Source organism: Melospiza melodia, chromosome 7, assembly GCF_035770615.1.
Source record: "Melospiza melodia melodia isolate bMelMel2 chromosome 7, bMelMel2.pri, whole genome shotgun sequence".
NCBI lineage: Eukaryota > Metazoa > Chordata > Aves > Passeriformes > Passerellidae > Melospiza > Melospiza melodia.
The window spans coordinates 27820732-27846437 of record NC_086200.1 but is presented as its reverse complement, the minus strand read 5'-3'; the positions used below and the strand labels follow the sequence as shown (position 1 = coordinate 27846437).

The window sequence follows — 25706 nt, the reverse complement described above, 5'->3', positions numbered from 1 at the left end:
CCTGCCCTGGGGGTCTGTCCTTGTCCCCTCTGCCCACAGGTCTGTCCTTGTCCCCTCTTCCTGGGGATCTGTACCCTGTCCCCTGCCTGGGGCTCTGTCCCTGTCCCCTCTGCCCAGAGATCTGTTCTTGTCCCTTCTGCTCACGGGTCTGTCCTTGTCCCCTGTGCCCTGCAGGTCTGTGCTTGTCCCCTCTTCTTGGGGATCTCTTCTTGTCCCTTCTACCCAGGGGGTCTATCCTTGTCCCCCATCCCAGGAGTCTGACCCTGTCCCCCCTGCCCATGGGTCTGTCCTTGCTCCCCCTACTTGAGGGTCTGTCCTTGTATCCCCCTGGTTTGGGTCTGTCCCTGTCCCCCCATTCCCAGGGATGTGTCCCTGTCCCCCATCCTGGGGGTGTGTCCCTGTCCCTCCTGCCCAGAGGGTCTGTCCTTGTCCCCTCTGCTTGGGGGTCCTTAGGGGTCTGTCCCTGTCCCCCCTGCCCAGATATCTGTCCTTGCCCCCCTCCAGTCCTGGGGTCTGTCCCTGTCTCCCATTCCTGGGGGGAGAGTCTGTTCTTGTCTCCCCATTTCAGGGGTCTGTCTCTGTCCCCCCATTCTGGGCGAGTTTGTCCCTGTCCTCCATTCCCAGATATCTGTCCCTGTCCCCATCCTGCAGGTTTGTCCCTGTCCCCCCTGCCCAGATATCTGTCCTAGTCCCCTCAGCCCTTGGGGTCTGTCCTTGTCCCCTTGTCCCCTGGGGATTCTTCCCCTGTCCCCCATTCCCAGGAGTCTGTCCCTGTCCCCCCATCCCAGAGTCTGTCTCTTTCCTCCATCCTGGCAGTCTGTCCCTGTCCCCCATTCCCAGGAGTCTGTCCCTGTCCCCCCATCCCAGAGTCTGTCTTTTTCCTCCATCCTGGCAGTCTGTCCCTGTTCCCCATTCCTGGGAGTCTGTCCCTGTCCCCCCATCCCAGATATCTGTCTGTTGCAGTGTGTTGTAAACTTCCTTCCCCAGGTGTGCCTGTACCTCTCTCCCTTCCCCCTTGCCCCCATGCTGAGTGAGTCCTGTCAATCAGGCTTAACATTCCAGCAAGGCGTCGTGTGGTTGGTCAAGTTCAAAGGATGCCCCTCAGGCCTGGGGGTCATTCTGGGTGTCATCTTCCCCTGAGACCCTGCCCCTCTCACCTGGTTGGTGGCTCACCTGTACCTGCCCTCCCCCTGTCCCTGAGCTTAAAAGGTGAATGAGACCATGCGGGGGGATTCTGTTGGAGCAGTTGCTCACGTTCAGCCCTCTGTAACCATGGAATAAACCTCTGGACATTAAACCCTCCAGCAGAATCCTCTCCTTTTTCTCTTCACCATCGCCTGAAGCTTTTCTCCTGAGGTAAACGGGGTTCCTAACAAGCCTGGACTTGTTCAGTGCCCAGCTGCAACCACCAGCAAGCCAAGGTATCTCTGGGGTGATACACCGCAGTTGCTGCCTCTGGCCCAGCAGCGAGGGTCAGACTGGCCCAGGCACAATCTAACTGGTAATACTGGGATTCATATTCCAATATCTGTCCTTGCCCCCCCATTCCCAAGGGTCTGTCCCTGTCCCCTATCCCGGGGTTCTGTCCTCGTCCCCCCTACTTCAGATCTGTCATTGTCCCCATTGTCCTAGGGGCTCTGTCCCTGCCCCTCTATTCCAGGCTTTGTTCCCGTCCCCCCTACCTGGGGGATCTGTCCCTGTCCCCCCACCCTAGGGTCTATCCTTGTCCCCCCCTGTCCTGGGGTCTGTCCCTGTCCCCTCTGCCCTGGGCTCAGTCCTTGCCCCCCCATTCCTGGGGTTGTGTCCCTGTCCCCCATGCTGGGCCCTGTCCCCATCCCACCTTGCACTCCCCGTTGACGCAGATGTCGTTGGAGTCCTGCCTGCAGGGCGTTCCATCCACCACGGCCGCCGCTCTCTCCGTGTAGAAGTTGAAGCCCTCGGCCAGGCAGTTGAGGGAGCACGCCTTGACACCCCCTGGGGAAGGAGCATAGCTTCAAACAGGGCCAAAAGTGGTGCAGCCACATAGAAAAACCATAAAGGTTCATAAAATCATCATCAAATATCATCAAATCAAACCCGCTTGTGGAGAGTTTAGTTCAAGCATGGCTTAAAGAAAAAGGCCATGAAGGCATACAGTTGAGAGAAAAGTAAAAGGTAGTTGCAAAGCAGTTCCAAAAGCAGTTCCCAGGCTGATTTCTATAAACAATTAGGCTCTCTCATGCATCACTTTATAAACAATAAGGTTCTCAGACAGTCTTCCCATAACAAGCAAAACACCCTCTCTGGGAAAAGATGGCACCCTGGGAACAGATATGGAAGTTTTGGGAACCTTTCATATCACAGTGGGAACACTGGTTCTGTTTTTAATAAACAATTATAGGTATTGTAAAACAAAAGGAGTGGTTAGAGTTTTCTCTGTTAGCCTATCGTGAGCTTGGATTTTGTAATATGCATGAAGTTAATTAACACTGCTATATAAAGTGGCTGATCGATCAATAAATCGGAGTTCGATGCATTAAAGGATGGTCGTCTCCCCTTCACTTCAATACCTGCTCTCCTGGAATCAGTAGAAATATTAAATATTCATAAAATGTTCATCAAATCAAACCTACACTCCTGGAATCAGTAGAAATATCATAAAGGCTTCCTAAAATCCTCATAAAATCAAACCTGTTCTCCTGGAATCAGTAGAAACATCATAAAGGCTTCATAAAATTGTCATAAAATCAAATCTGCTCTCCTGGAATCAGTAGAAATATCATAAAATGTTCATTAAATCCTCATAAAATCAAACCTGCTCTTCTGGAATCAGTAGAAATTTCATAAAGGCTTCCTAAAATCTTCATAAAATTAAACCTCTTCCCCTAAAATCAGTAGAAATATCATAAAATGTTCATCAAATCAAGCCTGCTCTCCTGGAATCAGTAGAAACATCATAAAGGCTTCATAAAAATTGTCATAAAATCAAATCTGCTCTCCTGGAATCAGTAGAAATATCATAAAATGTTCATTAAATCCTCATAAAATCAAACCTGCTCTCCTGGAATCAGTAGAAATATTAAATATTCGTAAAATGTTCATCAAATCAAACCTACACTCCTGGAATCAGTAGAAATATCATAAAGGCTTCCTAAAATCCTCATAAAATCAAACCTGCTCTTCTGGAATCAGTAGAAATATCATAAAATGTTCATTAAATGAAGCCTGCTCTCCTGGAATCAGTAGAAAAATCATAAAGGCTTCATAAAATCTTCATGAAATCAAGCCTGCTCTCACAAACAACTTTTCCTGCAGGTACATACCAGGTAAGAGTGACCAATCAATACAAAATAACAACTTGTTCCTAATCAATAAATTGCCAAGAAAGCTACTGACCAATTGGAGTCACACAGGAGATCTGTGAAATGGTATAAAAGGGAGAATAAAGAATTTGTTCTTTTGTGAATAAAGAATGGGATTTTTTTTTTCCACCAAGAAGAAAATGGAATCTGTGTGATTTATTTCCATAAGAAAGGATGCAGAAAACCAGGAGGATGCCCCTGGAGGAGGGAGCCAGGCCCTTGAACTGGACACAGACCCTGGATTTTCTGAACCCCTGGTGTGGCTTGAGGATGAAGGAGAAGGATCTTCAAATTACATCTGAAATTTCTGTATTTTCCTATATTTTCACCCAAATATCCAGATGAAGTACCTGGGAGCAGGATGTGGCTCCAGCAGAGCATTCTCTGCCTGCTGCCACTGGATTTTCTCAACCCCTGGTGTGGTTTGTGGCATTTGCTGCCTTCACTGAGCATCCCAGGAGACCCAGCAGGAGCCTGGCAGAGGTGCCTGAGCTGCTCCTGGTCCCTGTGCCAGAGCTGGGGAAGCACCTTGGATGGGAGCAATGGGAATGTGCAAAAGGGAAACTCAATACAGGACATCAAAGGAGTAAAAGGAGGGGAGGGGAGGGGGCCCAGCTGTGCCTGAGCAGCTGGAGGGGAAGAGAGAGCAAAGCTGGGAGAGGGAGGAGCAGGAGGAGACACGAGAGGGGAATTCAGCAGCTTGGAGGCATTTTCTGGGGCAGGATGCCTGGGCAAGCCCCTGGAGAAGCAGCTGCTGAGCAGGGGGAGCTCAGCAAAAGTGCTGTGCCAAATTGCTCCATGTGGGATGAGTGAAAATGGTCCTGCAGTTTGTCCTGTCTCAGGGTTTCTGATCAAAACTGGAGGATTTTCTTTCAATTTTGCATGTGTGAAAATGGTCCTTCAGTTTGTTCTGTCTCAGGGTTTCCCATTAAAACTGGAGGATTTTCATTCAATTTTGCCTGTGTGCTATTTGGAAGGTGTCTAAAAATTGGAGGGTTAGGGTCTGCAAACGAGCTATTCTTAAAATTAAAGACATCAACCTCATCTTAGGATTTTAGCTTTTATATTTGTAATCTATTTGTAATCCTGCAATTCTATAGTGTATAACTCCAAACTCCACACACAGTGTGAGCTGCTGCTTTCCCAGTTTGGGCAGACACAACAATTCCTCTCCAGGCCTGGCATTCAAGGACACCTCACTGCCTCAGGCCCCAGAAACAGAAATAAAAGTGAACTGGAGAGAGCAAACTGGGGGTCAATGACTTCATTACCTGAAACTGTAATTGGGACATTAACCCCCCCATATGCAAATAGAACCAAATATCCGGATGAAGTTCCCTCAGAGGGAGTAATCCCTGCCCAATATCCCATCTATCCCTGCCCTCTGGCAGTGGGAGCCATTCCCTATGTCCTGTCCCTCCAGACCTTGCTAAAATTCTGTTTATTTCCAGTCCCCTTTAGGCACTGGACACAAACCAGATCTCCCAGTTTTGAGAGAGAGCCCAAACCTGTCCAAAGTTGTTCCCTGCTCCATGGTTCCTTTCCTTTTCCTTTTCCTTTCCTTCTTTGACTCTGAATAAACAAAATTAAAATGCTCCTAATGACCCCCAGCCACTGTGGGAAGAGGAGATGAAGCTCCCAAATCCCTTCCACACAAGGTCAGCACTGCCAGCCTCCCACCAGGGGAGATTTCATCACTCATTTTGTAGCAGAGGAAGCTGAAGCACAGAGAGAGGAAGGGGCTCTTTATGAAAGCCAAAAATCCCTGTAAGGGTCAGATGACACCTCAAGGGTGATGTCCAGCTGGCCAGCCCAGCCCTGGGCCATGCCTGGGGAGGAGAGAGGTCTGAGCCAGGGTTGTCTCCCAATCTGACATCCATTGAGCTCTCGGGGTGACTTTACAGCTTCCCAAAATTTTATTCCATTTTTATTGATCCGTGCCCTGCAGCCTCAAGCACAGCTGCTCCAGCTGCAGGAGCCCCGCTGGGAGCTGGGCTTGTTTGCACAGCTGGGAAGGATTTCCCCAGCCCAGTTCATTAACTGCACCGAGGAGATGAGCTGTTTGTTCCTCCTCATTATTGAGAGATTTGTGCCACAGAGCCTCCTCCAGAGCCTTCTGCAGGACCCAGGGCTGACCTCAGGAAGAGGGAAGTGCTGCTCTTTGAAGGATCCATCAGATCCCATCCCTTCTCCTGCTCAGGAAGCTTTCCCTGCCTGCTCTGTCTCCTCCCCAGTGAGTTCCTATTTTAGGTCGGAAATGGGGCTGTGTGTTCTATTCCCATCTGTCAGAGCTGGGGCAGCTCTCTGCTGTTCCTGGGGCAGTTTTTTCTTTATCTCCCCCACAGCCAACCCTCCCTGCAGGAGATCTCTGCTGTCCATGGCCACTGAGTGTCCCTGCAGGGCTGATCCAATCCCAGCATCCCATGGGGAGATGCTCCGCCCAGGGGAGGAGCCAAGCATTCCTACCTGGGCACAATCTGAGGTTTGGGACACCAGAACAGCCTTTCCACTGGATACCCAGAGGGAGCCCAGGCCCATCTCCAGCAGCCCTGGAACTTCAGAGAAAAACTCCCCCCTTGTGCAGGATCCCTGCTCCAGCAGAACCTCACAGGGTTTGTGTTCCCAGCCCCTCTCCAGCCTCATTGCCTCTTTGGACACATTCAAGGATCTCAACGTCCTTCCTAAACTGAGGGGCCAGAACTGGACACAGCACTCAAGGTTTGCCCTCACCAGTGCCTGGTACAGGGGCAGAATGACCTCCCTGCTTCTGCTGGTCTCACCATTCCTGATCCAGGCCAGGAGCTGTTGGCCTTCTTGGCCACCAGGGCACACTGCTGGCTCATGCTGTTGACCAGTACCCCCAGGTCCCTTCTAGCCAGGGCATTGTCCAGCCACACCATCCCCAGCCTAGAGCACTGCTGTCACAGACATGTTTTATGAAAAATCCTTTCATTGGGATATTTTCTCCTGAGAAGCTGGGAAGTTTCATCTTCTCCATGTTTTGCTGCTTTGGAATGTGATTTGGAGAACTGTTTACCCAGCATGTGAATTGTTTTTACTTGATGACCAATGACAGCCACCTGTGTTGAGGCTGTGAGCAGTGACAAGATTTCCTTTTCCTTTTCCTTTTCCTTTTCCTTTTCCTTTTCCTTTTCCTTTTCCTTTTCCTTTTCCTTTCCTTGAAATTTCCTTTCCTTGAAATTTCCTTTCCTTGAAATTTCCTATGAAATCCTTTTCTTCTATTCTTTTAGTATCATTTTAATATATCATTTTCTTTTAATATAACATACATCATAAAATAATAAATCAGTCTTCTGAAACATAGAATCAAGATTCTCATCTCTTCCCTCATCCTGGGACCCCTGCGAGCACCACCACATCCTGCCTTACTCCGAGTAAGGAGTTTCAGAAGCCTTCAGGGTTCTGAAGGAGCCCCTTTGGGGGGGTTTCAGCATTTTTACCACCCTGCCCTGTGACAGCAGAGGAGCTCAGCCCCAGCAGCCCCAGCTCACCTCCCCGGTAGGTTTTCCAGGTGTAGTACTTCCCTCGGAAGGGCACGCTGTCGAACTCGGCGCACTGCAGCTCTCGGAAATCCTGCGAGCCTGGCGGGCAGTCCTGTGGGCACAGAGCCATGGGTCAGTGTGGGGATGGGGAGGGACCAGCCCTGGGGACAGGGACATCAGCCCTGACAGTGGGGCATGGCCACCAGCTCCCTGGGGACAGGGACATCAGCTCTGATACAGGGCACTGCCACCAGCTCTAAGCAACAGGGCATTGCCATCAGCCCCTCGGGGACAGGGACATCAGGCCTGACATGGCGCATGGCCACCAGCCCCTTGAGGATGGGGACGCCAGCTCTGGCAACCAGGCACTGTCACCAGCCCCTGGGGACAGGGACATCAGCTCTGACAATGGGACACTGCCACCAGCTCTGATGCTGGGCACTGCCACCAGCCCCTTGGGGACAGGGACACCAGCCCCTCAGGGACAGGGACATCAGCCTTAACAACGGGCCACTGCCACCAGCCCCTGGGGACAGGAACATCAGCCCTGACAATGGGGCACTGCCACCAACTCCTTGGGGACAGGGACACCAGCCTGTCAGGGACAGGGATATCAGCCCTAACAATGGGACACTGCCACCACCTCTGGCAACTGGACACTGCCACCAGCCCCTCAGGGACAGGGACATCAGCCTTGGCAACTGGGCACTGCCACTAGCCCCTTGAGGATAGGGACATCAGGCCTGACAATAGGGCACTGCCACCCGCTCTAGGCAACTGGATAGTGACACCAGCCCCTTGGGGACAGGAACACCAGCTCTGACACTGGGGCACTGCCACCAGCTCCTCAGGGACCCCCGCCCCTTGGGGACAGGGACATCAGCCCTGACACTGCTACACGGAGGCAGGACAGTCCCTCCTGCAAAGCCAGACACGATTTGAACACCAAGAGCACGAGGAGGGGCCCCAGGAGCTCTGCCTGCTCTGTGACCCTGGGGAGCCATCCCCCAAACCCAGGAAAGAAACAGGACCCCTCTGTTTCCCTCTCCAGCAGCCCGTGGGTGTTAAAGCTGCAATCCCCAGGTCCCAAGCTCCTCTGAGCATCCCCTCAGCACAGATTTTTCTGTAAATCTTTGAGGTTTAACCCTCATTCCTGGGAAGCAGAGTATGACCCAGCCTCACCTGAGCAGCCTGGGAGAAGCAGAGCTGGAATTCTCCCTCTCCCCTCCTTTCCCTCCTTATCTTTGGGCCCCTCTGGATGCCGAAGCCCCGCAGGTCCGTGCAGCCCCCCCGCCCCCGGAGCCGGCTCCCACACCTGCCTGGTCCTGCCCGGAATTCCCCATTGCGGGATCGCTGCCGGCTCACCCCGCCCTGCCTCCTCCTCCTCCTCCTCCTCCTCTTCCTCCCACGGCTGCACAGAGAACCCCGCAGCTGGGTGGAGAGGGCTCATCCCACCTGGGCAGGGCTGATCCTGACCACAGAGGGCTGATCCCAACCAGAGAGGGCTCATCCCAGTTGGAGAAGGCTCATCCCATCTGGACTGGGCTCATTCAACCCGGAGAGGGCTCAACTCAAACTGGACAGGGCTCATCCCACTTGGGGAGGGCTCATCCCATCTGGAAAGAGCTCATCCTACTGGGAGAGGGCTCATCCCACTGAGACACAGCTCATCCCCACCAGAGAGGGCTCATCCTACTGAGACAGGGCTGATCCCAACCCAGACAGGGCTGATCCCATTTGGAAAGGGCTCAACCCAATTCCAACAGGGCTCATCCCCACCAGAGAGGGCTCATCCTACTGAGACACAGCTCATCCCAATGAGAGGGCTCATTTAGTCTGACTGGGGCTCATCTGACCTGGATAGGGCTGATCCCACCTGGAGAGGGCTTATCCCAGTTGGAGAAGGCTCATCCCATCTGGATAGTGCTCATTCAACCCTGACAGGGCTCATCCCACCTGGACAGGGCTGATCCCATTTGGAGAGGGCTCAACCCAATCCAGACAGGGCTCATTCAACCTGGAGAGGGCTCAACCCAATCTGGACAGGGCTCATCCCAATCCAGACAGGGCTCATCCATCCAAAGAGGGCTCATCCCAATCCAGACAGGGCAGATCCCAACCCGGATAGGGCAGATCCCATTTGGAGAGGGCTGATCCCAACCTGCACAGGGCAGATCCCCCTGGACAGGGCTGATCCCACCCTGGACAGGGCAGATCCCCCTCCTCCATCCCTCCATCCCTCCCATCCCCGCTGCCCCACTCACATCAGTGTTGCAGGAGCGGTAGCGTTTCCTCTCTCCCAGGCAGTACTTCCCTCCGATGGTGGGCCTGCCAAAGAGGAAGGAGGTTTGTGAGACTGTGACATAGATAGACAAGAAGACTCTCACATGGTTTGTGAGACTGTGACGTAGATAAGAACTGATAAACATCTGAGTCCCAACAAGAAATACCACATGCATTTAATCCCAACCCTGGCAAAAAGAAGTTACGACTCCCCATCCATCCAGCCTCTGCTCTAGCTCAGCCTTCGCAAGGCACCACAGGCACCTGGATGTGCCTCCCCACAGACACAAAGGGTTGGGGACACGGCAGGGCTGTGGTGACAGGGCCACCCCCATGTGTGGATGCCATGGGACAGACAGAGAGAAATGGCGAGCATTTCTCACAGTGGCTTGGGAGAAGTTTTATGGAGCTGGAAAGATGTGATTACTTGTTGACTATAAACAATTTGCAGGTGGTGTTTTTCTACTTTACTTTTCTGTTCCTCTCAAGTGCAGGAGTGTTGGGGGGTAGGACGGTGGGGACGGATGGAGACGAGAGATCTCTGAAGCCAGGTAATGGAACTTGGGGTTTATTGCAAAGGGCCTGGGTGCAGGGCCCTGCTGGGAGCTGCCAGGCACAGCTCAGAGCAGGCCCAAGAGAGACAGAGTGGTAAAGAAGATGAGAGGGTAAGAGAGTAAAAGGGTAAGAGAGTGAGGTTCCCATTCCAATACAATAAATCTTCTGTGTTGAATATTCTAATTCTCACTAACCAATCTAGTACAATATACAAATCTTATAACATTCACATACAGCCTATAAGAATCACTACATTGCCACACTGTGTTACATTTCAAACCCTAAAAACTCCTCTTTGGGCCCCTTCTGCCAAGCTGGCAGGGTCTGCTCTGACCCTTGGAGCTGCCTGCAAGCAGAGGGTGTTGTTCCATCAAAAGGGGATTACCTTCAGCCAGCCACACCATTGTTTTCCAGTTGTTCAGTAACTGAGGGATCTCAAAGCTTGCTTTCATTTCAATCTCGCTTATAGTTTCTATATTCTCAAAATCTTTTGCCAGACAATCATATTTACAAGGCTTTCCTGTTTCATCTTCCCCAACACTCGAGGACAGCGCGTGAGAAAGATGTTTCTGTTAGCTAGCCGATAGAATAGAATCTATTGTACCGCTCTATAAAAACGGTGCGGTTCTTTTCAATAAACCCTTCTTCGCCTTTTCTACCATCCCGCCCCTCTCCTGTTCCTGCCCTGATCCCAGCCCACGAGTGACCCCCGCGTACCTGGGGCTGTCGCAGTGGCGCACGGACGAGGAGACGCCGCCGCCGCACGTCCGGCTGCACTCGCCCCACGATGACCACGAGCCCCAGGCTCCGTCCACGCCCTCCGGCCGCGTCCCGAAGGGCACGCACTCCCTCTTGTAGCACCACTGCGGGGACACAGAGCTTGGGACACCTCGGCAATGGGACCCTATCAGAATTCAGTGCATCCCTCCAGGTGTCCAGAGTTGCTGAGCACCCCGCCAGGCACGCAGCCCAGAGCACCTGCAGATTTGATTTTGACCCCTGGAGCAAGTTACCAGCTTTGTATGGGGACCTGAAAGTCACAGAAGTTTAAATAGTATAATAATAAAATGATCACAGGGTGAAAATGTAGATTTTAGGCTTTTTAGAATGGGAGTTATGGGGACAAGATGGAGGAACTTGGGCATGCCCAGTTCTTCTTCTTCTTCTTTTTGTTCTCCATTTTCTGCAGTGATGTTGGCCCTTTGGGATTGGTTTAGAGTAGAAGTGCACTGTCTAACATAGGTGATGGGTATTAGGAATTAAGTGTAAATATGTTATATGTAGTTTGTAGTATAAAAGGACAACACAGAGAGTGCCTGTGGCTGCCCTGCTGAGCAGACCTCGGCTGGGCAGAAAGAAAATTTTATAGATAAGAATTAATAAACAACTTCAAGACCGAAAACTGAAGAGTCCAAACTCATTCTTCAGACATGTGGGCTGAAGCAGAGACATCCTGCACATCTTGGGGGGGATCCTCCTGCCAGAACCTCCATGGGGCCAGTGCAGGGCTGGGATCTGCTTTAGTCCTGAGGAATTTGAGCTTGGAGCTGCTCAGTTCTCCAAGGCAAAGGGTGCTTGCCTCTCCTTGGAGTCAGTGGAATCAGTGTCCCCAGCCGCTGTGGCACCATCCACTGGCAAGGGGTCACATCCCAAACGTTGCCCAGAGCAGCTGTGGCTGCCCCTGGATCCATGGAAGTGTCCAAGGCCAGGTTGGACATTGGGGCTTGGAGCACCCTGGGCTGTGGAAGGTGTCCCTGCCCATGGATGAGGTTTAAGGTCCCTCTCAACCCAAACCAGTTAGGGATTCTTTTCTAAAGATTCTTCTCTAAAGATTTCCTATAAAAACCCTCGGCAGAGTTCCAGGTGATCTTGGGTTGGAGCTGCTGCTGCTTGGCAGGGCCAGGATCCCTGGGGGACATGGCCACAACCACTGCCAGGACAGAGTGAGTTTTGTTTGTACTGAGAGCTCAGGTTTGTGTGGTTTGTGTGCCCAAAATGTCCAGATCAGCAAAGAGCTCGAGTTCAAATAAAGTTTAAATTGTAATATCAGCGTTGTTGTGTCATCGTTCTGCTGAGGATCCTTAAAGAATCCTGTCCCCGTCCTACTGGGAGACAGATGCTCATGGAAATTTGCCTATGAAATATTTCCCTCATGCCTGGCACTTGTCCCACAGCCCCTGGAGTCCCCAGCATGGGAGGGTGGGACGGTGCCAGAGCCGCCCGGGCGCGGTGCCGGACACGGAGCCCCGGGGGCTCAGATAATCCCAGGAAGGAAGAAAGCTCTGTGTGCTCCTTCCAGGGGCTGGGAACCCACCCTGGAGCTGCTGGCACAGCCTCTCCCTGCTCCTCCCGAGCCAGCTCTGCATGGGCAGCCGGGAAAAATGCACGGTGGCTTCCCAGGAATCCCAGCTCATGATCCCTGGGAGCACCGGAGCCTCTCCAAAGGGGGATCCCATGTGGAGGAGATACTCCACAATATTCCCACAGCCTGGGAATAGCTTCAATAAACCCTGGGGCCCCTTCCCTTCCCTTCCCTTCCCTTCCCTTCCCTTCCCTTCCCTTCCCTTCCCTTCCCTTCCCTTCCCTTCCCTTCCCTTCCCTTCCCTTCCCTTCCCTTCCCTTCCCTTCCCTTCCCTTCCCTTCCCTTCCCTTCCCTTCCCTTCCCTTCCCTTCCCTCTGAACAACCCTGGTTAAAAAGCAGTTACAAAGTTGGGGGAAAGGGATGATTAAAAGTGGGAAAAACTGGGAAAAAGGAGGAAAAAAATGCCCCTGTGGGTTCTTGGGGTAAGACAGGTGAAGCCTTAACAACCACAGGAGATTGATTATTAAAAAAAAAAAAAGGATCTGGGAGGAGGAAATTCCCAGAGGTTTGGGATGTGGGCACAGCAGAGCTTGGCTCAGCCTTCCCCCACACTGGCTGGCAGAGCACAGGAATTTTCCCTCTCCTTTAATATTTCATACTTTAAATTCCCTGATCTTTCTGTCTGCTCTCCCCAGGGCAAAGGGAGAAGCCAGGGAAGACCTTGGAGAGCTGCTCCAGCCAAGGGCTGAGGTCTGGGGCTCACCCCAGCAGCTCCAGCTGGGAACAATACAGAAACTTAATATAAAAGTGTATTCTTCTTAATATAAAAATATCTTCTTCCACCCAAGGCCATCAAATCACTTCTAAATAATGAATGGATCCAAAAGGGTAAGCACAGGGAGGTAACTGGGGGTTCAAAGGGAGCCAGAATCCTCACAGGGAGCAGGTCCCACAAATCCTGGGGGCTGTGACTGCTTCATTTCCCTTCCCTCAAGGCTTTTGAAGAAGTCTGGTAAAAAAACAGCCACAAAGTGAGGGAAAAGGATATTGAAAAGTGGGAAAAGCTGGGAAAAAGCCATGACTAGGAGGGAAAAAATGCCATAATCCCTGTGAGTGTGCAGCAGGAGGGATGTGCAGCCCCAGGAGCTGTCTGCTGCTCTCTGCCCCAGTTCCCAGCAGAACTAAAATGAAAATAATCATGGATTTGTCAGAGCCATGCACACCAACTCCTCCAGCTTCCTAAGGATTTGAAATGTTTCTTGGGAATTACTTTTTTTCTAGTGGAATGGAGAATGTCCCAGCCCTGATTCTCCATTGTTTCCGTGTGCAAAGGCTCTTTGTCTGAGCAGTGCATTCACTTTGTACTGGGGAAAATGGGTGTAGGAGGAGCAGGGAGTGAAGCAGTCAAGGCAAAATTCATGGTCAGGGAAAATCCTGCCCTCTCCTCCCAGCTGAGGGTAAAAAAAACAAAGTTTCATCATAGCCAGTTTTTCCCAAGTTCCTCTGAAAGCAAAAATCTGGGGGGAAAAAAAATCCCTTTTCTCAGACCAGCCAGGAGATCCCAGGAGACCTGAGGACAAGGTGTTCATTTAAGGACATGGCATTCCATGACATTCTGTTCCTCCTGAAGAAGAAGGAGGAAATTTCCAATCCATGGAAAACTTGCTGCCTTTCAGGAGCAGTGTGCCCTGTCTGAGGTTATCCAGGAAATGTTAAACAGGTTCAGTTTCAGTGACAGAAACTGGGATGGGCAGCAGAGCCTGAGCTGCCACAGCTACTTGAGGTCACCTTGCTGTGCCTCAGGGGTGGCACCAAGGAGGATTTTGCTGGAGTAGGGATTTCCCATTCCGTATTCCACTTTCCACATTCTACATTCCCCATTTTATATTCCACACTCCACTTTTCACATTCCACTTTCCACATTCTATTTCCCATATTCCACATTCCTCTTTCCACATTCCATATTCCATATATGACATTCCATATTCCACACTCCACATTCCACTTTCCACATTCCATATATCACATCCCACATTCCACTTTTCATATTCCACTCTCCACATTCTATTTTCCATATTCCATATTCCACTCTCCACTCTCCATATTCCACATTCCACTTTCCACTCTCCATATTCCATATTCCACTTTCCGTATTCCATATTCCACTTTCCACATTCCATATTCCATACTCCACATTCCACATTCCATATTCCATACTCCACATTCCACATTCTAGCCCTGTACAAGCTGAGTTCTGAGCTGGACCTTGGGGTGATTTCTGAGCTCCTTGGCCCATCCCAGCCTCCCTCCAAGGGCAGCTCTGCCCTATGGGGTCAAGGCTGGGCTGGCTGCTGGGTGCTCCCAAACCAACCCCGCATCCCCAGCACAAACAATAATCCCATTTTTGCTGGAAAAGGGACCCAGCCCATCCCTGCCAGCTGCCTGCAGTGCCCAGGGCTGCCTTACCCCCTTGTCGATGGTGTTGGTTTGGCAGATGGTGCCCTCGGCTGCGGGGATGCTGTTGGTGATGCAGCGGTTGCTTTTGCTCAGACACCAGAGCTCACTGCACACTTCCTGCAGATGGGGAGGAAGGGAGAGGCAAAGAAACAAAACCCAGATTAGGATTGGCTTGTGCCAGGGAGGCACCGGCTGGGTGGGACACGGGGACATGGGGACACCGAGTGTCTTCAGCATGGTGGGGACAGTGTGAGGTCAAACCCTGCCAGCTGCAGCCACACCAAAGCCACTGAGAGCTGTCCCCTGTCCCCTGCTCTGCACTTGCAAACTAAGCATGAGCACCTAAGCAAAGTTTATTTTTTTCTAGTTTAAGTTTTTTTTCTAGTTTTAATTTTTCTAGTTTAGTTTTTCCTAGTTTAATTTTTTCCTTCCTTGTGGAGGAAAAAATTGAACTAGGAACAAGTTTCAGAGGATGAGCTTACAGAAAAGAGTATACTTCAGAAAAATAGAACTATAAAAATACATTGTAGTAAGATCACAAAGAGTAATTTAAAATAATTAGCTTTAAAGTATTTACAATATAGTGTAGCAAAAACTGATAAGCCAAGAAATGCTTATAATATATTGTAATTAAGAAATAGCTTCTGATAGTAATAACATAAATTATAATGTTATATTAAGTTATATATTATACATAATATAATATATATTATGATTTATATATTATTTATCTAGATTAGATATAATGTTATATATTATATATTTCTATATTATTTTATATATTAAATATAATATATAATATAATATGATATGATATAATATAATAATTTTATATTATTCCTCTATATTTATATTAAATATAAATTATCCATATAATTTCACCCTTCTCATGAGACTAAAAATAGATTAAAAGCTTTTAAAATGCCAGTAAGTTATCCCATGTCTAAGTCAAAAAAAACCCCTGCTAATCCAACAGAACAATCAACCCACAGAAAATACAAGTTCAAACCAATATCAACACCTTACAAGATTTACAACAGCTTTTAAGAGAAATCAATTAAATCAGATCTATTTTAAAAATTACAAATAATGAACTTACTCCACTTTTAAACTGATTTAGAGGGGACTGTAACATCAAATCTCCTAAAATTTTAACATTTAAGGCTCAAAAAACCCCTTCTGGCTGTGGAGGTTCCTCAGGCTCAGATGGCAGAGCTGACTCCAGCCAGCCCATGCCACCTCTCCTTTGTGTCACCTTGGTGACACCTGAGCTAATCCCACCTGTCCTTATCTGTGTTGTGGTTTTTCACAAACAGGATGGGACTGCTGGGATAAAATAAATAAATAAAACTTCCTGGAGTTTTATTGTGGCATAAGATAAGATGGTGAAGGGTTTATAATGAAACTTCCACAAACACAGGAGGGTTTGATCTGCAGCCTTGGAAGAAGCTTGGATTGATGTAAAAATACAATACACAGGCATTAAGCAGAAAAATCATAAATTTATGTTCCTATAGTTATAAGTAAGAATTAGCTTTAAGTGAGAAACTATTGATAAGATGGTGAAGGGTTTATAATGTAGGAAAATGTATTGATAATATAGTGAAGGGTTTATAATGAAACTTCCACAGTCACAGGAGGGTTTGATCTTGGAAGAAACTTGGATTGATGTAAAAATACAATACATAGACATTAAGCAGAAATAAATAAGGGTTGTAAGTAAGAAACTATTGGTAAGATGGTGAAGGGTTTATAATGTAGGAAAATGTATTGATAAGATGGTGAAAGATTTATAATGTAGGAAACTGTATTGCTAAGATGCTGAAGGGTTTATAATGTAGGAAACTGTTGATAACATGGTGAAGGGTTTATAATGTAGGAAAATGTATTGATAAGATGCTGAAGGGTTTATAAGGGTGTGGTTGTATAGAATAAGTTAAGAGTTTAGAAGTTATAATAGAAGCATGTGTGTGCAAGTGAGACAGAAGCCACTGGACAAAAGCATCCACAGTGCAGCAGAAGTAAAGGTGATAGGTTAGAAAAGCAAAATAAGTTCTGTGGCAACTGTCTATTGGTTTAGAAAGTTATATATTGTCTTGTAATGAAACCACTTAGAGCTATGGCTGACTGCTCGCTGCTCTAAAATCTCACATCCTCTGAGCCTGATGTTCATCTGAGCAATAAATCGTTCTTAGCTTGAAAATAGCCCCATCCCTCCATTTCTAAGGGGGCCAACGACAGATGTGGGCAGCAGGCACAGCCCCATGGACCTCTCCTTGCCCCACGCCCCCTCCCACAGCCCTGGAACCGATAGTAAAGCAGGAAGGCTCTCTACCCCGTATTTACACTGGCGGGATTTGACTCCGTACTGGAAGCGGCACTGCTCGTCGGCATCGTAGGCCTGGCCCGGGGCCACCGTGGGGTAGATGAAATCCTGCTTGGGAGGAGCGTTGTTCAGGCACAGTCCCATCCCCGAGCTGGAAACACAGGGGGACAATCAGAGCTGAGAAAGATGAGGGGAGAGAGAGAAGCTGAGGTGGGGGAGCAGCAGGTGTTAGTCCTGGCTTTGCTGGGCTGAACTTTGTCGCAGACGTCTTTTATGGAAAATCCTTTCCTTAGGATTTTGCCTCCTGAGAAGCTCAGAGGCCTCGGGAAAAAAATGTAAACAATGGTTATCTGCTGCTGTGGAATGCAACAGGTGGATCTTTGATTGACTTACATTTGTTGTTTCTAATTAATGGCTAATCACAGCTTATCTGGCTCAGACAGAGAGTCGAGCCACAAACCTTTGTTATCATTCCTTTCTATTCTATTCTTCACTAGCCTTCTGATGAAATCCTTTCTTCTATTCTTTTAGTACAGTTTTAATGTAATATATATCATAAAATAATAAATGAAGCCTTCTGAAACATGGAGTCAGATCCTCATCTCTTCCCTCATCCAAGAACCCTTGTGAACACCATCACAGAGCTTGGCTGCTTGAGGGGATAAATTTGGGTCTGCTCTGGGTGTGGAAAGTGCTCTGAAATCCTTCCCAGGCTGGGAAGAACATCCTGGTTCTGAGGTAACTCTGGAAGTGTTGATCTGAGGGTTCATAGAAACCTGGAACATCCTGAGCTGGGAGGCACCCAAAGGGATCATCTCCACTTACTGAAAATTATCACAGCTCTTAAAATTCCCAGATGGCATCATCACTGGGCAGAGGTGGACAGAGGTGCCCAACTGAACATCCTGAGCTGGAAGGGACCCTCAGGGATGATCAGTGCAGCCCCTGTCCCTGCACAGCCACCCCAACACCCTCACCCTGAGCAGCCCTGGGAGCTCCTGGAGCTCTGGCAGCCTTGGCACCATTCCCTGGGCAGCCTGGGCAGTGCCCAGCAGCCTCGGGGGGCAGAACCTTGCCCTGAGCTCCATGCCAAGGCCTGGCACAGCTCCAGCTGTTCTGCAGGGCATTGCCAGCCCAGGTTGTCCCCAAGGTGAGTGCCCAGGCAGGTGTGCCCAGGTGGGCACTGTGTGGGCAGAGGTGCTGGTCCCCCACCCAGCTGTGATCCCCCAGCCTCCCTCTCCAAGCCCAACCTCCTGCTTGCCCGAGCTTTGTAGGAAACATGCAAATTCAGCCAGAAATGCCTTTCCCTCCCCTTTCCTTGCTTCTCTCAGAGCTCCCCCTAAAGCTGCTTTCATCACCCCCAGCCCCAAATCCTGCTCACACCACGTCCCACTGGAGGCTCCGGGAGCTGGAGGTGGCCAGCACGGAGCACGAGGAGTGGGGATGTGTTATTATATTATTTATTTTTTATACAATACATAATAAATGATATAATAAATAAATAAAGCTCTTCCAGCCACAACAAAAATGGTTTTAGATGTTCAACAGGCAGGAAAAACATGGGAAAGTCTAAAGGAAGGAAGGAATGTGACTGTGGGAGACAAGACAGAAGGTTTTGGGGGATTTGGGTGTTTGCTTTGGCTTTACCCCCTCCTCACAAGAGACTGGGGGAGGCTGGAGGGAGGGCAGGGAGGGGTGGATTCCTTACTCCAGCAATTCCCCCACTCTTCCTCTGGGGAACTGATCTATTTGTGAAGTTTCTGGACATGAGAATAATAAATAAATGAAAATAAATAAAAATATACTATATATATATAATAAATAATATAATAAATAAAGCTATCCCAGCCACATTATAAATGGGTTTTGATGTTCAACAGGCAGGAAAAAACGTCTAAAGGAAGGAAAGAGACTCTGGGAGACAAGACAGAAGGTTCTGGGGGGTTTGGGGCTTTGCTTTGGCTTTACCCCCTCCTCACAAGAGACTGGGGGAAGCTGGAGGGAGGGCAGGGAGGGGTGGATTCCTTACTCCAGGAAGCTGGTGATGTAATCCCTGCTGCAGGTGGACCACACGAAGGGGTTGGTCTTCATGGTGATGTGGGCAGCCATCAGCTTGGCCGTCTCCTGCCCCCGCGAGCCGCAGCTGTTGCCGACCCCGTCGTGGTTCATGCCGAACCTGGAGAGCACCACAGCACACAGCCTTGGGCAAAATTACTTCCTCCTTCATTATTCATGTTAAAAAAAATACTCAAACTAACATTTTGTACAGTTTAACAACAGCTCTCAAGAACACTCAAACAGTTTCAAGTAAAAAAAGTGATTTTTTTCAATTGTTTAAATTCCTCGTGTTGGATCATTGATGTGTCTTATGACTGATAGTCTAATGGCAAACTCAACTTTCTTTATGAAACAGGTGTTTCTCAATAAGGAAATAAAGCTTGCAGATTTTTTTTCCCCTAAGACCCAGTTATTGGGAAAATTCATCCAGCTGGGGTTGGACACACCTGGATGGTCCACAGGGAAGGTTTTCAGCCTGGGAAAAGCACCTTCACTGTCCTGTGCGAATTTAAAAAGTTTAATAAAGGACCATAGCAGACAATGACCATAAAGCAAAGGTTATTACTTGAGTTATTATAAAGGTTATTAGTCAGCCAAGAGCACCCCATTATCCTCACGGATACCCCTTAAATACCTTATCCATTACATCAACCCTTTGCATATTATAGACCCTTATGCATCGTAAACTTTTCCCCAAATGAGTTTACATGTTCCAAGAACTGTTTAGCATGGCTCCTCCTGGAATCCAACATTTTAGAGCAGGTGTATTCCTTGGCTGTTTTAGTCCTTTTTTTATCACCTCCAGTTTTTGTTCCTCGCTGCCTTCAGTCAGCGAGTGCTGATGGTTGGCAGATCTGCACAGGTGTCCTTGTTATATTTTTATTGGATGTTATCCCAACCAAGCAGGCATTTTAACAGAAGCACATTTATATCAGCTATTTCACTGAGCTTAATTAACAACAGAAATAAAACAATATCTTTATAACAAAGTTAATTTAAAACCACATGTATAGAATCCATTTTAACATTTGCGAAAAGCCAATATTATATAATAATAATACATTACATAATATTGGATATATTATATAATATGTATTATATATATTATATATTATATTAAAATATAATATAATATAATATAATATAATATAATATAATATAATATAATATAATATAATATAATATAATATTTATATAAATATATAATTATTATATATAATAAAATAATATATATAGTATATTTATATAATATAGTATATAAAACATATAAAATTATATATTCTATAATATACAATTATTAATAATGATATAATATATTATATTGGATATATTATATAATATTATGTATTACATATTATGTATACTATAATAATATAACATTATATAATAATATATAGTATAATACAATATAATATTTTATATGTATAATATAATACAATGATATATAATTATAATATATATTATACCATTATATACAATGGTATAATATATATTATAATTATATATCATTGTATTATATTATACATATAATATATTATAATATAATATATATAATATATATTATATATAATATATATTATATAAAGTTATATATTCTATAATATGTAATTAATAATTACATAATATATTATATAGTGAGGGATATATAATATTGTGCATATATATATATATAATAATCTATAATAGATTATAGATCATATGTATCTGTAACAAGCCCCTGGTGGCAGGGCCAGAGCAGCAGGAGCTGCACTCACGTGTGGCCGATCTCGTGGGCGATGGTGAAGGCCGTGGCCAGCCCGATGTCCTCGTTGATGCTGCAGCTCCTCTCCCGCTCACACATCCCCCCCACGGGGGCCAGGCCTGGGGAGGGGACAGAGCTGTCACACAGGGCCACCTCGGGGTGGCTGAGGGGACCTGGGGGTGTTTGCGGCTGCCTGATGTGCTTGTTGCTCTGTAGCACTGAGCATCTGTGGCTGCAGCCTCTTCACTGCAGCAGGCACAACTTCTCCAAGGATTTTCCCTCAGGAAGGCAGTGAGGGGCTCAGAGAAAGAAGAGAAAACAATTCTTATCTCTACTTGCTGCGCCTGTTGTTTGGCACATGTGGAATGTGTTATGGAGATTTTTCACCCAGAGTGATTTGTTAATTGGACTCTGGTGAAGGTTGTTTTATTTCTTGACCAATTGGATCCACTGTCTGGAGACCATCACAGGTTTTTCTTTAGTATTCTCCAGTGTAGTATCTCTTTAGTACGTAATTTAGTATAGAATTAGTGTACATCTCTTCGGTATGTAATTTAGTATAGTATTAGTGTAATATAGTATATCTTAATAAGGCAATGTTCAGCTTTCTGAAACCATTGGAGTAAATGAACATTATTTCCCAGCTGAGGGATCACCTGTTTCTACTTTAAGCAGTTCCTTCTCAGCATTGCACTGGGCTTTGGGATGAACTCACGGCTCTTACAGGACATGGTCACTCAGCACTGATGGTGAATTAAGAGTGACAGGCTCAGAAATGCCAAAAATCCTCTGAATTTTGTACCCAAATAGTGCAAAGGGGAGCAGTCCTTGGCACAAACCTGGTGAGGGAATCTCACATGGGCTTCACCAGCTCTGGGGCATTCGAATCTGGCCAGGGAGAGCTGAGCAAGCCAGGATCCAAACTTGGTTCTGCGTGGCACCCACCAGGAATCCAGCATGGCTCATTTGGAGGACTGGGTGATGCTGAAATTCTCTCTGAATTGTGACAGCAAATTCCCTCTGCACAAGCTGTGCCCCTGCCCCAGTCCAGGGAAGGGCCTGGCTGTGCTAGGGGAATGATTTGAGCCATCCCAGCACTCAGAGATCCACCAGCTCTCCCCACAGTTATGAAGAGCAGAAATCCCTCCCTGCCTGCCCAGTCTAGACCAAGACAAGACAAAGGAGGAGCTGCAGCCAGACAGGGCTGTGACAATAAAAACTCCCTTTGCAGTTATCACAAAACTGTCAGATTTCTCTCTGCTTAGCCAGGAACACCAGCAGGCCATGGACAAGCCCTAAAAATGTGAGTGGTTCTTAATCAGCAGGCTGGAGCTGGAGCTGGAGGAGTTCCAGGGCTCAGCTGAGCTCAGGGCTGCTGGATTAGTGCTCACAGAAGGGACAGGAGGCTGGAAAGAACTGGACTGGTACTGGGACAGGAGCTACAACTTCACTGGGAAGGGATGGCACAGGTGGGAAAGGATGGCACAGGGGGAAAAGGGATGGCACAGGTGGGATGGGGATGGCACAGGTGGGAATGGATGGAAAATGTGGGAAAGGGAGTCACAGCTGGGAAAAGGAATGGAAGAGTTGGGAAAGGGGCTGGCACAGCTGGGATGGGGATGGAACAGCTGGAAAGGGAATGGAACAGCTGGGATGGGGATGGCACAGGTGGGAATGGATGGAACAGGTGGGATGGGGATGGAACAGCTGGAAAGGGAATGGAGAGCTGGAAGGGGAATGGAACAGTTGGGAAAGGGGAATGGAACACCTGGAAAGGGATGGCACAGCTGGAAAGGGGAATGGAACAGGTGGAAAGGGAATGACACAGGTGGGATGGGGATAGCACAGGTGGAAAGGGAATGACACAGCTGGAAAGGGAATGGAACAGCTGGAAAAGGAGTGGCACAGCTGGAAGAGGGGTGGCACAGCCCATCCTCATCACATTCCCAAAGTTCTGTGTGCTGCTGGGGGCTGCTGAGGGGGTGTCAGATTTCCACTCACCCAGGGTGCCACAGGGCTTGTTCTTGTAGATGCAAATGTCGTACCTGTGAAGGAGAGAAGGTGGCATTAAGGACATTTCTGATTTTGGGGGTTGTCCTTTTGCCCATGTGTTCACATCCAAACCACTCCAAACCAGCCCGTGAAATATTCTGGGATGGAAATACCAATGGTGACAGGTAGGACAGCACTCACTTTGCCCAGGTTGAGATTCACTGAGGGTTTTAATGGCAGAGCTGAGCAAGGTCAGAGGTTTGGTTTTAATGAAATGTGGTGGTAGAACATGAGCAGGGAAGGGAACAGAGCTGGGGAAGGGTCTGGAACCCCAGGAGAGACTGAGGGAGCTGGGAAGGGGCTCAGCCTGGAGCAAAGCAGGCTCAGGGGGGACCTTGTGGCTCTGCACAGCTCCTGACAGGAGGGGACAGCCGGGGGCTTTGGGCTGTTCTCCAGGGAACCGGGACAGGAGAGAAAACAGCATCAAGCTGTGACAGGGGAGGTTTAGATCAGATTTTAGGGAAAATTTCTTCATGGAAAGGATTGTCAGGCATTGGAATGGGCTGCCCAGGGCAGTGGTGGAGTCACCACTGCTGGAGGTGTTAAAACCATCAGCAGATGTGGCATTTCAGGATGTGGTTTAGTGGGCAAGGGGATTCAGTCAAAGGTTGGACTTGATGATCTTGGAGGCCTTTTTCAACCTTAATGATTCCATAAATCAGCAGGGACAAGGTAATTCCTTGTCCAAGATTATGCCAAGGTTATGCCAGACCTGGAGCTCTTTGGGTTTGGGTGGGTCCAGCTCTGCTCCCCAGCACTCCTGGGAGGCATCAGGCACAGAGGGGAGAGGACAGGGCCAACCTCTGCTCTGCCAGCTCAGGTCTCTTGCAGGAAATTGCATCAATCAAACAGAGAAACACAGAATCCCAGCATGGTCTGAGTTGGAAAAGACTTTAAAAATAATTTCACTCCACCCCCTGCCACGGCAGGGACAACTTCCACTACGCCAGGGTGCTCCAAGCCCTGTCCAGCCTGGCCTTGGACACTGCCAGGGATGGGGCATATGAAATTCTTATTAAAAACAAACTAAAAATAAAGAAAACATTTGAGTTTGAAAACATGTTCTATTTCAAATCCCACTGTGGTTTCATGAAAATGCCGAAGTGATTTTTTTTTTCAGTTCTTTACTGAGAATTTTCCAAACAAATCCAGTCTGGGTTGATTCAAGGTGACTCTTCCCTCTGCTCCTGGCCTCGACTTCCAGCCATTGCATGAAGGAATCTTCTCTTTGTACAAGGAAAGGTAAAATAAGAAGAGAAAAAACTTCTTCCAGATGGAAACACACCATCCTCAAAATAGGAAGAGGTGGAAGCTCCAAATGAGACCAGTTTGGGTTAGAGAGGGAATATTCTCATTTCCTTGCAAAGGTCAACATTTGGGGTGTGCAAATCTGGGCTGAAGGGGGCCAGGCTGAGAGCTGGGGAGGGTGGGATCAGCTGGGGGACCAGGGGGCAGCTGGGCTGGGCTGGGACACCCCACAGCCAGCTTGGGGTGGCATTGAGGATTGTGACCCCAGCGTGGCTTTGGGGACACCCACAGGGTCGGGGTTGAGGATTGTGACCCCAGTACGGGTTTGGAGACACCCACAGAGTGGGCAGGACAGAGGATTGTGACCCCAGAGAAGACTGGGGACACCCACGGGTTAAAGGTTGAGGATTGTGACCCCAGAGAGAGTTTGGGGACATCCACAGGGTGAGGGTTGAGGATTGTGACCCCAGTGTGGGTTTGGGGACATCCACAGGGTGAGGGTTGAGGATTGTGACCCCAGAGAGAGTTTGGGGACATCCACAGGGTGAGGGTTGAGGATTGTGACCCCAGTGTGGGTTTGGGGACACCCACGGTGGGCAGGACCAAGGATTGTGACCCCAGAGAAGGTCTGAGACACCCATGGGGTGAGGTTTGAGGATTGTGACCCCAGAGCAAGTTTGGAGACAACTACAGGGTAAAGGTTGAGGGTTGTGATCCCAGAGTGGGTTTGGGGACATCCATGGGGTGAGGTTTGAGGATTGTGACCCCAGAGTGGATTTGAGGACACCCACAGGGTAAGGGTTGAGGATTGTGATCCCAGAGAAGGTTTAGGGACACCGTGGGTTAAGGGCTGAGGATTATGACCCCAGAGAAGGTCTGAGACAGCCATGGGGTGAGGTTTGAGGATTGTGACCCCAGAGCGGGTTTGGGGACACCCATGGGGTGGGCAGGACTGAGGATTGTGACCCCAGAGCGGGTCTGGAGACAACCACAGGGTGAGGGTTGAGGATTGTGACCCCAGAGAAGGTTTAGGGACACCCATAGGGTGGGCACGACCGAGGACTGTGGCCCCAGAGAAGGTCTAAGACAGCCATGGGGTGAAGGTTGAGGATTGTGACCCCCAGAGCGGGTTTGGGGACACCAGGCAGGACCCTCCAGCACTGCTCGCCCCACGGACCCCTCAGTGATGAAGGTGGGCGGTGAGAAGCTGCAGCACACGAAGGGTTAAATGTGACACATTCCCGGGGATGGCTCCGGTCCCTTTGGCCCCTGGAAGTGCCCAAACCTCTCCCCTCCTCTCGGCAGGAAACCGAGCAGAGTACAAAACATTTGTTGCTTTGTTTGGGGCCAATGCCTTTAAAGCCTTCGGAGGCTCTGCTTTGACACGTCCCTGCAGGAGGAAAAAAAGCCCCGAGCTCAGCAAGATCTTATCGGGACACCGGGAATTTATTGGGGCCGGGGCCGGATGCGCCAGGCGCTGTCCAGGCTCAGCAGCGGCTCCGGGCAGGCTCCAACATCTGGAGGGAGGATGGAGAGCTCGGAGCCGGCGTTTGCATCACAAATGTGGGGAGGGAGGGCAGGAAAAAGCTGCAGCCCCCTCGGGAAGGGGAAAATCTGGGGATGAGGGGCCCTTTTGTCGCTCCTCTGTGGGGTCTCATCAGTGGGGGATTCCAGGCTCACGCTGGAGCTGGAGCAGGAGGGCAGCACATGGATAAAGGAAGCAGCTCCCACCTGGAGGCTCCCCTCACCAGCATTTTCATTTCCTGAATTTCTTTCTCTGAAGGAGAGGGGGAAAGGCACAAAATAATGTTGGATTTGCCTTTGGCCTCTCCTGGAGTGT

At 48.7% G+C, this 25706-nt stretch overlaps 1 protein-coding gene across 1 annotated transcript in view; it reads right to left on the bottom strand.

Moving 5' to 3' along the window:
• The window catches only part of ADAMTS10 (ADAM metallopeptidase with thrombospondin type 1 motif 10), a 74090-nt gene that overhangs the window by 12872 nt on the left and 35512 nt on the right, over positions 1-25706 (bottom strand). The window contains exons 8-16 of the mRNA XM_063160875.1: positions 22568-22611; positions 20580-20685; positions 18797-18943; positions 16777-16918; positions 14451-14558; positions 10400-10545; positions 9109-9172; positions 6854-6956; positions 1841-1974 (exon numbers count right to left, since the gene is read on the bottom strand). Coding sequence (XP_063016945.1) covers positions 1841-1974; positions 6854-6956; positions 9109-9172; positions 10400-10545; positions 14451-14558; positions 16777-16918; positions 18797-18943; positions 20580-20685; positions 22568-22611 — 994 coding nt within the window. The remainder of the gene's footprint in view (positions 1-1840; positions 1975-6853; positions 6957-9108; positions 9173-10399; positions 10546-14450; positions 14559-16776; positions 16919-18796; positions 18944-20579; positions 20686-22567; positions 22612-25706) is intronic.